This window comes from Cyprinodon tularosa, unplaced genomic scaffold (assembly GCF_016077235.1).
Source record: "Cyprinodon tularosa strain WSP-4 unplaced genomic scaffold, ASM1607723v1 ctg278, whole genome shotgun sequence".
NCBI lineage: Eukaryota > Metazoa > Chordata > Actinopteri > Cyprinodontiformes > Cyprinodontidae > Cyprinodon > Cyprinodon tularosa.
Genome location: NW_024038983.1, coordinates 968,480 through 983,819, shown reverse-complemented (window position 1 = coordinate 983,819; position 15,340 = coordinate 968,480). Strand labels below are relative to the sequence as shown.

At 40.0% G+C, this 15,340-nt stretch overlaps 1 protein-coding gene across 3 annotated transcripts in view; it reads right to left on the bottom strand.

The window, feature by feature from the left end:
• The window catches only part of ptpn4a (protein tyrosine phosphatase non-receptor type 4a), a 101,795-nt gene that overhangs the window by 41,502 nt on the left and 44,953 nt on the right, over window positions 1–15,340 (bottom strand). For 2 of the 3 annotated variants that reach the window (XM_038290256.1, XM_038290258.1), the window contains exon 2: window positions 8,306–8,460. In XM_038290256.1, the coding sequence (XP_038146184.1) occupies window positions 8,306–8,443 (138 nt within the window). In that variant the 5' untranslated portion in view covers window positions 8,444–8,460. Of the gene's footprint in view, window positions 1–8,305; window positions 8,461–8,585; window positions 8,607–15,340 lie in introns of those variants that run through there. The other variant, XM_038290257.1, reaches the window with a different exon arrangement.

The following is a 15,340-nucleotide window of genomic DNA, read 5'->3' as shown; positions in this document are numbered from 1 at the left end:
TTGGCCTGGTGGTTAGAGCAGTCTCTAAGCAAGATCCCTAACCCCACACTACTCCCCAGGCACCGCACAATGGCAAATAATGTAAATAAGGATAATCATATTTAAAGTTTTGAGCTGCTGGATGCACACGCCTCCATCTTGCGCCTCTAACAGCTAGGCTGCGAGTGTTAGTTATTTACATGGACGTGCGTATTTACTTAAATGCATACCCAGCCAAGCCAGCTTCTCGCCGCCATACATTTAGTTGATACTTCAGTCAAAAATAAAGAATTACTGCTCATGACTCCTTTAAAGAACTGTTGCCAGCACACACCAGGTGGCGCTCCATTTGGCCCACTGACTAAACTGAACTCTTGGCAGACTGTTGCTCCTCGATAGAACAAGCTTTCTGATAAACCGAGTGTGCCACAGACTGTGGAGTCCTCTAAATAAAGACTGACAATACTTGTCTTCCAGGTTATATGACGATCGTTTCATTTAGCTTTTATTATTTCAGTTGGTTTTTGTTATTATTTTTTATTATGGTTACAGTTATGGCTAAAAACTGTGCTTTTCTTCTGGTCTTATCTGACCAAATCCTCTTCTTCCACTTCCACCGGGTCCCCCATATGGCTTGTAGCTAACTGCAAATTGAATTTCTTATTGCCTTTCTTTCAGTAATGGCTTTCTTCCACTTTTCAATACAGGGCAATTTTGTGGCGTGCACAACCAATCTTCATCCACTGAACAGATTCTCCACCCTAAGCAGGGGATTTCTCCAGGTAGGTCTGCAGATGCACCACTGGACTAGATTAAAAAGACAACAAGACGGTTCCAGAGATTGGGTTATTAGTTTAAAAGCCAACCCTTATTCAAACATCTATGTTTTATCCCTGAGCATTTTTGATGTGTTCCTTGGTCTTTACAAGCTTGTTCACTTATATCATACCAACCTATTGATTTGTTGTTGTTTTTTTTTAACTATGTAACCTTTTACGTTTTGTTATCTGCAGCATCTTGGTCAGGACTGCCTTGAAAATAGGTTTTTAATCTCAATGGGACTATGCTGGCTAAATATAAAAGAACATACCTGAGCTGTGTCTGTGTATTTATTTACACTCTGGAGGGCACCAGTTAATGAAGAAGATTATGTGTATTGCAGCTGGTTGCACTGAAGTTTCTTAAGGTATCAGATGGAAGGAGACTGAATACAAACACCTCAAATCATTTTTAGGTTTCTTTCTTTTTTTATTAAGGGTGTGTCTAGTTGGGAAGGTTGTCAGTCATCTAGGTCATTCTCGTTCCAAAAAAGTTAAAAACAATCCACTGGACTTGGTTTCTAAGTTTCACTTCCCATCCAGGAAGCTTTAAAAAAAAAGAGCTTCATTAAAAAAAATTAATTAAAAAAAACTTGAACTCAACGCTATTCCTGACATTTTGAATCGAAAAAGCTTCCTGGATGGGAAGCGAAACGTCTTTAAACTTGGAAACAAAGTCCAGTGGATTGTTTGTTACATTTTTTGAAGGGCATGGCCACATAACCCCTGCAAAACACAGAATGACGATTGCACGATTTTGTTTTGCGATGCATCTAACATTTTTTTCACCTTCCTTATCGAATCTTAAGTTAAAAATAAAGCTATAGTAAAGCACGAAGACTAAATTTTTCAGGTGTTTTTTTTTTCTTTTTACACTTTTTGCAATAATCTTATCCTTTTTTCTTTTGCTAAAACTCTTTCCTTAAGCTTTAGCACCTCAGCTCCTGTGAGCTTCTAGGATATCAAGGTCTAATCTGATTGGTCAAACACTGCTGACATTTAAAAAGACAATGCCAGGTCCTGTGAAATGAAACTGCCTACACACGTGATGATGGTATATTTATATTCACTTGTTGCTTCCCAGTTGAAGGATAAGTAAAAGATAAAAAAGAAAACATTTATCCCTCCTATGTTCATATCCCCATGCTATCAAGACACATTTATGTCGTCTACATAAGAAAGCTGATGCTTTTCCTTTGTATGATGAAGCTTTTCAGTGGGATGTGGGAGCCCTCTGTGTTTCACACTGCGCTCCCTGAAAACGACAGCCTCTGAGAGCGCTCCAACCTAATGTGAGCCGCTGCAACAGCAAACAGCCGTATGTTGTTAAAATAAAACTGAGTCACACAGGGAAACATGTCTGCACGCAGTTGTTTTCTGGGTTTACAGAACCGACATTCTAAGAGTAGCTGATGGGTAGAGTTCACAGGGAATGTGTCACACAATGTGCACTACTAGAGACTTTCAAAGGGGGAAAAAAGGGGGAAAAAAGCAAATGAAAGAAGAAGAGACTGAGGGAGAAGACAGAAAGCATGGAAGAAAAGAGGTGATTGACGATGCGACTGGGTGAGACAAACGCTCTTTGTGCTGACTGAAAAAAGTGTCTGTGTACATGAGAGTGAGGAGAGAGGAAGGAGACATGGTGATGGAGAGCAATCGGAGCACGAGAGACTGGCTGCGAGCGAGGAGGGGTGGGCAGGAGGGAAGGAGAACGATGTGCTGATAAGTTTTATACCCTCAGGGTCTATCTTTGGCATCAAAGCAGAAAAGGATCCCCAGACGAAGCTATGGTGACACTGACGGGGGAAATCCAAGCGTTTTATGACAAAGGGATTGATGCACTTCCCTTCTGGAAGCTGGGCTGAATGTGGAGGGTGTGCTTGATTTTAGGGAGAAGGGGAAGTTCAGGAATGCCAATGGCAGCTTGTTCAGACAGGAAAAGTAGACGGTGATGCCCATTTCTATCTCAGCTAAAGGGAATCATGGCTAGTTTATAAATAAATTTACTTATCAGTACTTAGTGAATTGATTTATATCTTTATATGAAAAGCACATCTTCTACCCTAATCACTGCATCTATTGATTCTTTTAAACCCTATCCTTCCTCAGATCTTCCAGTATTAATCTGCCCTCAGCTCCCAGCTTCCTGGGAGCGCTCAACGCTGACCTGAATGCTGATAGACGATGTAGATCCATGGCTGACAGTAATAACACAAACAAATCTGTGAAATTGTCCCATTTCATTTGATAACTAGATTCTCTCTCTTTGTCTCTTTATTTGTAAGAATGTAATTCTTTTTTTTTAAGCAATGGAAACGGAAAGAAAAAAACAGCACTAGATGTAGCACTGGTGGGGGTAAGGGATGCCAGTAAGAAGAAACTGCAACAGTTGGAACTTTTATTCCAATGTCTGGTAATAAAATATGGTCTGTGAACCAAAGTGATGTTCCTAGCCACAGAAAATGTTGAGTTCCTGATTCCTTAAACAAATATCCACATTTGAACACAGGGTTGGTTCAGTCTAATGTAACTGGGAAATCCAGCCAAATCAAATCATCAATCATCCTTTAAACAATTCAACACACTCTGTGACCAAATGGTTCTTCAAGGAGGCTGAATGTTTACAAGCAGAGCAGCGGTTACCATGGTAAACTGTGTAATACATCTAAATAAATTATCCTGCTGACCTTTCTCTATTATTTGAACCAAACATCCATTATGTTGTGTTTTAAAGCTACTTCTTAAGCTCTCTATCTACAATCGATTCTCTTCTATGTTAATTACAATTTACATCTATCTAAGATCACCCGTGCAATCTTGCGTCTGCACACAGGCTAGCTGGTTTCCATGACAGTAAGTGACTGCTTCTGGATTTTTCACTCTTTGGCTAAAATTGCAGGCGGCCGGCCAGCGAGAGGATCAATGGAAGTATTGTTGCTGGGAGGATGGCTCGTCTTTCCAGGAAGTTACTGCAGCATTGGGCTTCTGATCAATGACACCGACAGATACCGAAGCATTTCATTCAACATCACGGAGGCAAGACTGTGCAGCGCTGACAGAGCCCAAGACAAAGGCTCTCACAGAAAAAAAAAAACAAAAGATAGTGAAAATGGTTACTATGCGACATGAAGCCTTACATTTTTTAGAAAAATATTTAATAATCACACTTATTAAATACTAGCTAAAGTCAGTAACTTGATTCAAATTGATTCAAATACTGTTCTATTTAAGAGCCGTTTTAAGTATCAAGTATTTGTGTCCCTGTATTTCAAAACTACAAGAGCTCAAAATAACAAAATGGGGGAAAAAAATCATTAAAAATTACTTAAAATGATTAAATATGCAACACTCTTGGGAAAGAATCGACCACATCTAAACTTCTTTATTCTATTTTACATTAGAATCACCAATTAGAATAAAATACACTGGAAATGAATGTATTTAAACGACTGAAGTGGACTTTAGCTTTCATTTTAGTCAATATTAATATGTATTGGTTAATTTTCATTTACCAATTAGAAAAAAGGCTGATTTTGAATTGTAAAATTATAGAACTTTCTATCAGATCTATTTTCTAACAGAACAAACTGTTAGGTTTAGGGTTTTTTTGCACAGCCCTGAATGTAGCTTATGTGAAGTAAAAGGAATACGCTGAATACTCCCTTCACAAGTGAAAGTGGTGATGAGTTATAAAAACATTGTATACAGGGCTATCTATCATCAAGTGACCCAAACCGCATCATCCTCTCAGTTAAATCCAACAGGTGCATTATGCTCCTTATCATCAAGATGGATGGCAGAGGTTAACCTTCCCGTAAAACAAGGAGCCTAAACACGCAGACAGAGCGACACTAGCTGAGAACCAAGCCTATCTAATTGTCAGAAGGGCCTAGTCAATTAATCCTTTTGAGAATCTTTGTTAAAGCTTAAACACAGTCCGATGGTTTATCCATTCTAATTGAAAATACAGACTTGAGAGCAGGGGTGTGAATTGGCAAGAAGTTGCCCATATGATTAAATCATGATATGGGTGTCATGATATAATTTATCACAATACATTAACAAAGATTTATTGCGACTTTTATAATAATAGAAAAGTAGAAAACCTGACCCAATCATGTTGCTCTGCTGCAGCCGAATAAAACTGACTTTAGCGGTACACTGCTAACTAGCGGCTGGAGGTTTAACAGTTATATAAAAGCAAAACGATGGAACAGATGTTTGCCTATGAATATTTTTTATAATACCAAATTCTGAATTAATAATACTGTTGAATCGATTATTTTCTCACACACCTAATTGACAGACAGAACACAGTGTTGACTGAGTTTAAATGCAGGCCACACTGTTCAGTGGAAAAGTTAATTTCCACAGATCATCCCATCACAAACGGTTTTCCTTCCACAGAGAGACCAGCTGTTTTAGTAGGGGCCAGATATTTTTGAAATAAAGTTTGAACTGCTCTGTGTGAAGGACGTTGCCATACCTAGAAATAAACATTGTCATGCAAAAGTCTTTAAATATACTACGTCCACCTGTGCATATTCATTAGAGATAAAGCTACAGCTCTGTGCTTCACCGGCGTGTTCATACTGCTGGTCCTGAGCCGTTAAAATGAAATAAAAACAATGTACACTTTTAGTGTCTCAGTCTGGTCCCTCTCTGGGATTTTCAGACCAAACACAAGATTGCTTCAGAATTTTGTTAATAAAAAAAAAAAAAAAAAGCTTGAAGGAGAAACTGTTTCTACTCTGGTGAGGCGTCTACACCACCTCACTGATTAGAGGAGATAAGGACAGACTTTTCGCTTTTCTTCATCTACTCAGATGTATTGCTCTGCATAACCTCCTCTCATCCTGCCTGTGGTGCTATGGGTCTGGAATAAGTTCCAGGGTCCGTTCTGTCCCTTGTTTGGGTTTACAGTGGAGTGAAGCCCGTCTATGGCACGGCGGTTTGCCGTGAAAGCCTCATATTTATGTTAAGACAACTGAAACAGTTTAGGTTCTACTTTTCTGTCTTGGGGCTTCTACAACTTCTTGCTCTACATTTGTTTCACTATCACTTCTCCTTAATTTTGGTTATTTATTCTAAATACATAACACTGATGAGTAAAAAAAATAATTTGCAATATTTAGAGATGAATATATTTTTAAAATCTATGAGAACCTATATTAGAGTATTTAAGGGCATTTAGTTTCAACTAAAGACTGATCATTTCTGATTTAATGCCAAGAGGGCTGTCTAAGATAAAAAAAAAAAAAAACGTAGCAGTTCTTCTTGATTAAACCTAACATAATGAAGATCAGAAAAGCAGCAATCACAGAACAGCTCTGACGACCATCTATTTAAACATCCCTGTACTTCTATCAATAATGTGACAAAACACAAATACACTTCTCCCTACACAATAAGGATGTGGTCTGTGAAGAAGGAACATATCTTTTGTCACAAAGGGAATTTCCACCGATGTATATCTGACTGAACACATGACAATGACCCACAAGTAGCCCACAACAGCCGAGAAAAACTACTGTAACTTAAATCATGAGTTTATTAGTCACTTCCTTTTTCGGCCCATTTGAGCTCTCAGTGCTAACAGACTCATGATGAGACACGTCTGCCAATAGGATAGAATACATCTAAAGTTAGAACTGAAACCATTAATTGTGATTAATCGAGTATTAAAATATACATCAACTAATTTAGAGACTCTAAAATGTACCTTTAGCTGAAAGAACAACCCACTTAGAGCAGTAATTATGCTAAAATTGTAATGCACATATATATATATATATATATATATATATATATATATATATATATATATATATATGCATTTAGGATGTCTGTCAACATGTTCAACACGGAACCCCTCAAGTGGAAAAGTTTTAGTTTCATTAGGTTTAAATTCTGAAAAAGTTCTTCTTTAAGGATCCTCTTGCTAACCGATTAGCAACTAAACTATTGAAAAATAATTAGCTGATTAATCGACTGGGCAAAATATTTGTTAGTTGCAGCCCTAATCTACTGTAAACTTAAATATGGATGGAGAACATGGCGTGGGTTGGGTTTTAGATGGCACCATTTCCCCACCAACTTTTAAACTAGTTTAAGTCAGGTTTAAAGGAGAACTTTCTGAGGAAGAGGAAGGAGAACTTTGGGAGGAAAAAAAAGGGTTTGACATTGAGTGTTTGGTATGTTTGGTAAAGCTAAGATAAATGAGTAGCTAAGATACCCAGTAAATATCCAAAAAGCATTTCAAACAGATTTTTATTATCAGCCAGATATAATCAAGCATGATGCATGTGGTAATAACATAAATCGGTGTAAAAGGAAAACTAATTCTTCTATTTGAACCATTTACTATTATAATTTATGATTATGGCTCACAGTTAATCAAATCCCAGATTTTAGTTACTATTGCAGATGAAAAAATATATACTAAGATTTTTATTCAAGAAACTGCAGATCATGTTTTGTTTTGACCTACAGGATTAAACTTAATAGATAGAAAGTCAGACAGGAGAAAGTCACAGGCTTTAAAGGGGCAGAAACCAAAGGTTATTCCTACTGAAGTAGGCTTTTCATAGAGTACTGTATTAGGGCTGGGCGATATGACCTCACAATAAATTGTGCAGTTTTACCTTGATAACGATAAATGCTCCGTCCCCTCTATCTGAAAATAAAGGAATGTGCAAAAAATGCAACTGATCTATTTCTGATTTATTTTTGATCAAATCACAATACGCATTACTTTCAATGAAGTGAAGTAACCATTCAAGTTTAAACATTCAACAATGTCTCATTGAACAAGAGAAAAATATTTCCTCTTGCAAATGTTTTTGCGCAAAGGTAATGGAGCCTTTTGTACATCTCCGAACTCAACAGGGCGGCTGCGTCGTAGGTGATGAGGTTGGACAAACGTTACATTTTACATTTCGTGTTCTTCTGCTCAACGCCTATGGAGCCATTTTGTGCCACCGAACTGACCATGCAGTGAAGACAATCTGCATCGTTTAAACTCATAGACACTTGCTTAAAGTTTGAATTAGGTCTGACAACGCGCTCTTGACTTCTTCTATGCGCACTCAGCTTCATCTCTTCTCTCGCTTGGCTCCACAGGGTTAACTGATGTACCGGTAATTGTGTTTACAGCTGTGTTAGACGCATCTTCACTGGGCTCATCCACCATTCTGTCTGTTTACGGTTCTGACTGGATGGGGGGAGTCCTGTGATTAAACACATGCTGCAGTGTCTTAAAGGGGAAGGAACCAGCCACCAGCACACACAGGCAAAACAGCAACATTAAGTTTCTAAGGAAAATCCAAGCCTGCTTATAGAGTTGAGTGGAGGAAAAAGGCTAAATAGAAAAAGCTGCAAAGGGCAACAGGCACAGTAACTGTTTAAAGAGGACAGTGAAGCAAAGCTAATTGTTGGAGTCTGGATGGTGTGAATATCTGAAATAGTAACACGTCCTTTTTATCCATTTCAGATGCTAGGTTACTTACGTTGACTTTGAACGCCTGCACAGTGTTGTCCAGCAGCAGCACGTTGCACACAACCTGTGTGTGCTGCCTGTCTCGCTCCAGCTCCGTCGCCCGGACATTGTAGGATCTGCCAGCAGGCAAGCGGAAGCGCGCGCTCATCACGCTCCTACCAGGCTCTGCAACAACCAAACACAAGGAAAAAATAAGGCAATGAACTAGAGAAGCAGAAAAATAGAAACTGCTGAGAGATAAAACTTTGGTCAGATCCAAGACATTCAGGGAGCAAAAAAACTGCACAAACTTTAATAATCTTCTTCATTATGTTGCAAAAAATAAAATGCTGAAGAGTGGTTTATGTCGGTGGGTTTATGTCGGTTGTGTTAGTCTTCTCCAAATGCCTCGGTGTAGGAAGCCAGCCTGTGCAGGCCTGTACAGGTACAGTGAGGAATCAGTGAAGGTGTTTCATCAGAAAAGAATGTCTATAAGAGGCCAAGCTCCAATACTTACAAGGTTTCAATAAAGGAAAATAAATATTATGCAAAAATGATTTCAAATGTTAGCCATCTTTACATTAGAGGAAATAAAATCAAAAATTTAAATCCTCAAACAAAAAATAAGGGAAGCAAACCGAACAGAAGACATAATTTTAATCCTTTGCTTTTGGAAATGCCCTCCTTCCTTTTACTGGTTAAAGCTTTCCCTGATGCCCTTTATAGTACGATTCTAATGTGAAATACCAACTTACAGGAAAACTCTGCGTTTTAGTTCATCAGTTAAATCTATAGAGGCCAAAGGAAAATGTCCCCTCCCTGAGAGGCTCCACTGGACTGAGGTGTGCTGGCTGCTGAGCCCAGAAGGACCTGGTCAGGTAGGCTGTGCTTTAAACACATTAAATGAAGGAGCAGACAGTCATACATCATTAAGCCAGCACCACCATCAGCTTAACCTATTAGTACAGAGCAAATGTTGAAGCTAGTAATAGGGACCACTTTCTATCATACTGCTTCATTTCACCTCTATCCTCCCTTTCTGCAGTATTTGTTCAACCCCTAATTTTACATTTTCTCTTTTTCTCACCATAGTTGCTTCATGTAGTCGGTTTCTGATAGCTTTGACACCTCACAGGAGAGAAACATCAGCTAAAATGCTCCAATCAACACCTTAGATTGTAGATGATGGAATGTAGTGAGTTTATATAAATTAAAGATTCATTTTTGCATGTGAAGCCTTTAGAGCAACACCAGGAGTGGCTCCCCTTGCTGTCTCAAGTTCAGAAGTGTTTTACATCTGTGAGGATGACAGCTTTAGCTGGTCTAAACTGCCTAGCATCTCTTTCTTGAATATATTTTCACACACCGGTTTCGCTGGATGGTTATATTTATTTAAGGATATACTCATGCATAAAATCCAAGCAGCCAGCAGTTTCTAAAATAAACTGATATAAAAGGGAAAATGTAAACAATGCATTATAACTTTAATTAAATCAAACTTTTGCGAAATCAAACGGTCCACTTAGGAAGCAACACTTATTGACAATCAATTTCACATGCTATTGTGCAAATGGAATAGACAACAGGTGGAGATGATGATTAGATATGTTGAATATTGTTATAACATGTTTAAGTCATATTGTTTATATGTTTACTAAATAGAATGAAAACTAAATGCAATTTGGGTTAAGATTGTAATGTTTGGTCATTTAAGTGTTTCTCCACTAGATGGCGTAGGGGCCATATGTCAGCCATGGTTGTTTTAGTTTGTGATTCCTGACCAGCGAAGAAGTCAGTGATTTTCTAGAAGATGTAGCTCTATGTAAATGTTGGAAGTTGCCGCAGTTCAGAATTAAAGTTATATATCAGAAAATCGAATCTACAGTCGTCTTTTTCAACAAGATTGGATGTTTCAGCTGAATCCACAACATTTTTTGGTGCCGAAAACACGGGATTACGTGAGTAAAAAGGAACTTTGTTGGGATCGAGCCGATAGCTGCTAACAACAACAACAACAAAAAAAATGACGGAGCGACTTCAGAGATTAAAACAGAAACGGACTGTTCTGCGTGCATCTGTTACGAAGCTTGTGCAACAAATTCAAGAGGAAACAAATGAGACTGATGTGAATGCTGACCGTTTGCTGGAGCTACTAGCCATGTTATCACAGAAGGAGAAAACCCTCCAAGAGCTTGAGCCAGAAATAGAGAAGGCAATTCCTATGGAGGAGTTAGATGCGGACATGGTGAGGACAATAGAATATCAAGACAACACAAACTTATGGAGGACACGAGCAGAAAGAGCGATTGCCAGGGCTGCTACACAAGAACAACAATTTCTAGTGGACACCGCTGCATTATCAGGCACTCGGCTGAGTGATGCAAGTACACGGTCAACAGCAAGCAGACCCTCGGTAAAACTGCCCAAGCTTTCAATAAGCAAATACAACGGAGAAGTGTGTATGTGGCAAGAGTTTTGGGACCAGTTTGTGAACGCTATTCATGAAAATCCAGATTTAAGCAAAACTGAGAAGTTCACTTACTTGAAGTCCTACCTCACCGGTCCAGCTGCACGTGCAATTGCAGGGTTGAAGGTAACTGACACTAATTATGATGCCGCTGTAGACATGCTTAAACAAAGATTTGGCAGAAAAGAGCTAATTGTGAGTGCGCACATGTCTAAGTTGTTGAATCTGAGCCCAGTAAAAAGATCCTCGGATGTTGTTGCTTTGAGAAAACTTTTTGATGATGTGGAAGTGCAGATCAGAAGCCTAGAAGCTTTAAGTGTTGCGTCAGACAGTTATGGTGCTTTATTGTGCCCCATTCTCCTCCAGATGATTCCCGATGATCTCGCTCTTGAATACACTCGTAAAACAGATAAAGGAAAAAGGTGGGGGGTTGAAGATCTTGTTAGTTTTTTACAACAAGAAGTTGAAAGCAGGGAACGTGCTGCACATTTAACAAAACCAAGAGAAACGAAAGATGCACCCGCTGCTTACAGACAACATTATAAACAGGATTTATGCAGAGAAAAGTGGAAAAGACCTAATGTGCCATCAGCTGCAGCACTTCATACTGGCAGTTCCAATTCACCACTCGGTTGCCTATTCTGCAACAGTACAAGCCACAAGTCAGAACAGTGCACTGAAGACACTGTCACAGGGAGGAAGGAAAAGTTAAAGAAAATGGGGAGGTGTTTCATATGCCTGAAGCCTAGACATCTTGCCCGAGACTGCAGATCAAAAAATGTAACATGCACTGATTGTGGAAGGAGACACCATGCTGTAGTGTGTGAGAAAGGAGAAGAATCAAAAGAGACCACAAAAGCTGCCGCGGACACCAGTGACACTGTAGTCTCATCAGTTATTCCACAAAATGCTAAACCGACTCCAGAAAGGTGTGAAACTGTGCTTTTGCAAACGGTGAGAGCAAGGATTAAAGGACCTTGGGGGGAGAAAATTGTGCGTTGTTTGATTGATGGAGGAAGCCAACGCAGTTTTGTTCATGAGAAACAAGTGAAAGATTTAAAGCTACCAGTGATGAAACAAGAGACATTAAATCTTCACACTTTTGGCTCAAAGAACCCAACAACCACCAGATGCAATGTCATAAAACTAATCCTTGAAAATGTAAGAAACAAAGAACAGAAATTTGAAATAGAAGCTGTCCAAACACCACAGCTTTGTACTGCAGTCATGAAGGTTCCCAGTGAGCACATTCAGCATCAGCTGGAGGAAAAGGGACTACCAGTAGCAGATGTGTCTACAGGAGACAAGGACGAGCTGGAACTTTCTGTACTTATTGGAGCAGATTACTACTGGAAAGTAGTCACAGGCAAAACTGAAAGACTCTCAGATGCTTTAGTGGCTGTTGAAACAAGATTTGGCTGGGCAGTGCAAGGACCAGTAATGATGTCGAGTATGAATGAAGCAACATGTCTGCACATTGGAGTCAGTGAAAACCCAGTGGACATTTCTAACCAGTTGAGAGCATTCTGGGAAATAGAGTCACTGGGCATTTCCACCAAAGGAGAAGAAACATCGGATGACAAGAAAGCCATTGACAGCTTTGACAGGTCAGTCAAATTCATTAATGACAGATATGAAGTGGCATTGCCATGGCGACAAGACACGCCCAAGATTTCTGATAACAAAGGGGTTGCACAGAAAAGATTTGAAATGCTGAAAAGAAAACTGAATTCTGATGTGTCTCTGTACAAAAGATACAATAATGTAATAGAGGATTACACCGAGCAGGGAATTTGTGAGGAAGTACCTGATAGCAGTCATTCAGGGACTGCTGATGTGACTTACTACTTACCTCATCACGCAGTGATCAGAGAGGACAAGGTAACTACCAAGCTGAGAATAGTGTTTGATGCTTCATCACATGAAAAGGGTTGCTCCTCTTTGAATGACTGTTTGTTACCTGGCCCAAACTTAAATTCTGACCTAATGAGCATTTTGATCAGATTTCGTCAACATCCTGTAGCCTTCACAGCGGACATCACAAAGGCGTTCCTGCAGATTTCTATCACTGAAGGGGACAGAGACGCTCTGAGGTTTTTGCGGCTCACAGGGCCCCCAGATGCAGAGAGCACAAGCACATGCATAATGAGAATGAGACGCGTTGTGTTTGGAGTAACTTCAAGTCCTTTCCTACTTGCTGCCACAATCAGACATCATTTAGAGAAATATCAAGACATCCTACCAGAAACAGTAAAAATGATGAGAGATTCGCTCTATGTGGATGATCTGATTGCTAGTTCAAGAAACTCAGACGAGGCCTACACACTTACCGCCGGAGCAAAGGAGATACTGGCTGCTGCAAACATGAACCTGTGTAAGTGGACAACAAACTCACAGGAACTAAAAGCTAAGTGGTCAAACTGTTCCTTTGACATGACACAAGAAACTGAGACACACGGAAATGTGCTAAAGGTACTTGGTTTAGTGTGGAGACCGGAAACCGACAACTTTACATTTGACCTTAACCACTTGATGAACATTCTACAAGGAAAAGAGAATACAAAGAGGAGTGTTTTAAGGTCATCTGCCAGAATATTTGATCCAATAGGATTTCTAACGCCATTTACTGTCCGTGTTAAGTGTCTGTTTCAGGAAATGTGGCGTCGGGGGCTGAACTGGGATGATGAGCTGCCTCCCGACCTTTCCAACGCATGGGAGCAGTGGTGCTTGGAGCTCACACAGATACACCAAATAGTCATTCCAAGGTGGTATGGAACAGAAAGGATGCAAGGTAAAACACAACTTCTCCATGTTTTCACAGACGCCAGTGAAAGGGCTTATGGTGCAGCTGCATATTTGCAAGGAAAAACAGCCGAAGGAAAAACGGTAACTGCACTCGTGGCTTCGAAATCCAGAGTGGCTCCAATCAAAACAATGACACTTCCCCGCTTGGAGCTAATGGGAGCTTTAATTGGAGCAAGGTTGGCAAATAACCTGTTAAAGGCACTGGATATGCAAATCACCCAGCTGCAAATGTGGTCTGACTCCATGATAGTAATCCACTGGATTCAAAGTTCACCAAAGAAATGGAAACCATTTGTTGCTAACCGAGTAGTGGAGATACAGACTTTGACACCTCCTGAAGTATGGAAACACTGTAATGGTAAACAGAACCCAGCTGATCTCACCACAAGAGGACAATCTGCAACAAGGTTGAAAGAGGAAGAGCTTTGGTGGTCGGGCCCATTATTTTTGAGAGACAAGATACTTGGAACACCACCTTCAGAGGCAGCACCAGAAGTGTTCTCAGAGGAAGAGGTCAAAGCAGAGCTCAAGGCAAGTCAAGTCATCGTACAGTTCAGTAACACCGATAGGCTGCAGACTGAGCCATTGTTGCAGTTGGAAAATTACAGCAAGCTACAAAGGGTACTGAGAGTTACAGCATGGATTAACAGGTTTGTTCACAACTGTCGATCAAAGCAAAGGAAGGTGGGAGAAATAACAGCAGAGGAAATGTCAGAAGCTGAAAGGGTATGGATTCGTGAAGCACAAATCAACAGTTTTGAAAGGGAAATAAAAGAGCTAAAAGCTGGAAAGGCTGTGCACAAAGATTCTAAGATTAGAGACTTTAAACCCTTCCTCGATGAAAATGGTTTAATCTGTGTAGAGGGAAGGCTACATCAGTCAGATTTGAGTTTTACTGAGCAGCATCCGTGGTTGTTACCCTCAAGTCACAGACTTTGCCAACTTCTGATCAAGTACAGTCACGCGGATGTAATGCATTCAGGCGTGAGAGACACTCTTGTTCATTTAAGAGAAAAATATTGGATTCTACGCGCCAGACAGTTAGTCAAAAAATGCATTTCAGAATGTACCATCTGCAAAAGATTTAATGTGAAGGCAATGAAACAAACAACTGCACCACTACCCAGAGACAGAATTACAGAAGCGCCACCATTTGAAATAACTGGTGTAGATTTCGCAGGTCCACTGTATGTGAAGTCCAAGGGTAACACAGAAAAGGCGTATGTGGCACTTTTCACATGTGCCGTGACACGTGCAGTGCATCTCGAACTAGTATCAAGCCTAACAACAGAAGGTTTCCTCTTAGCACTGAAAAGGTTTGTTTCACGGAGAGGACTCTGCAGAATAATCTACTCGGACAATGCACAAACATTCAAGAAAGCAGAAAAAGAACTAAAGGAGCTGTGGAAGGCCACAAAAGAGCCAGAGCTGTTGGAATATGCTTCTGAAAAGGGAATTAAGTGGAAATTCATTGCAGAGAGAGCAGCTTGGTGGGGTGGATTTTGGGAACGATTAGTGCGCTCTGTGAAGGGATGCCTCAAAAGAGTAATGGGAAGAGCATCTCTAGGGTTTGAAGAGTTAACATCTTTACTGTCAGAAATCGAAGCCACTATCAACTCAAGACCACTCACCTTTGTGTATAATGATTTAAAAGAACCTGAACCTCTGTCTCCAGCGCATTTTTTGATTGGAAAGAGACTCAGTTCTTTACCTCCAAAGCCTTTCTGCACAACAGGTCAGATAACAAATGCAAACCAAGAGCAGCTGACCAGAAGATGGAAATACCGTCACAGA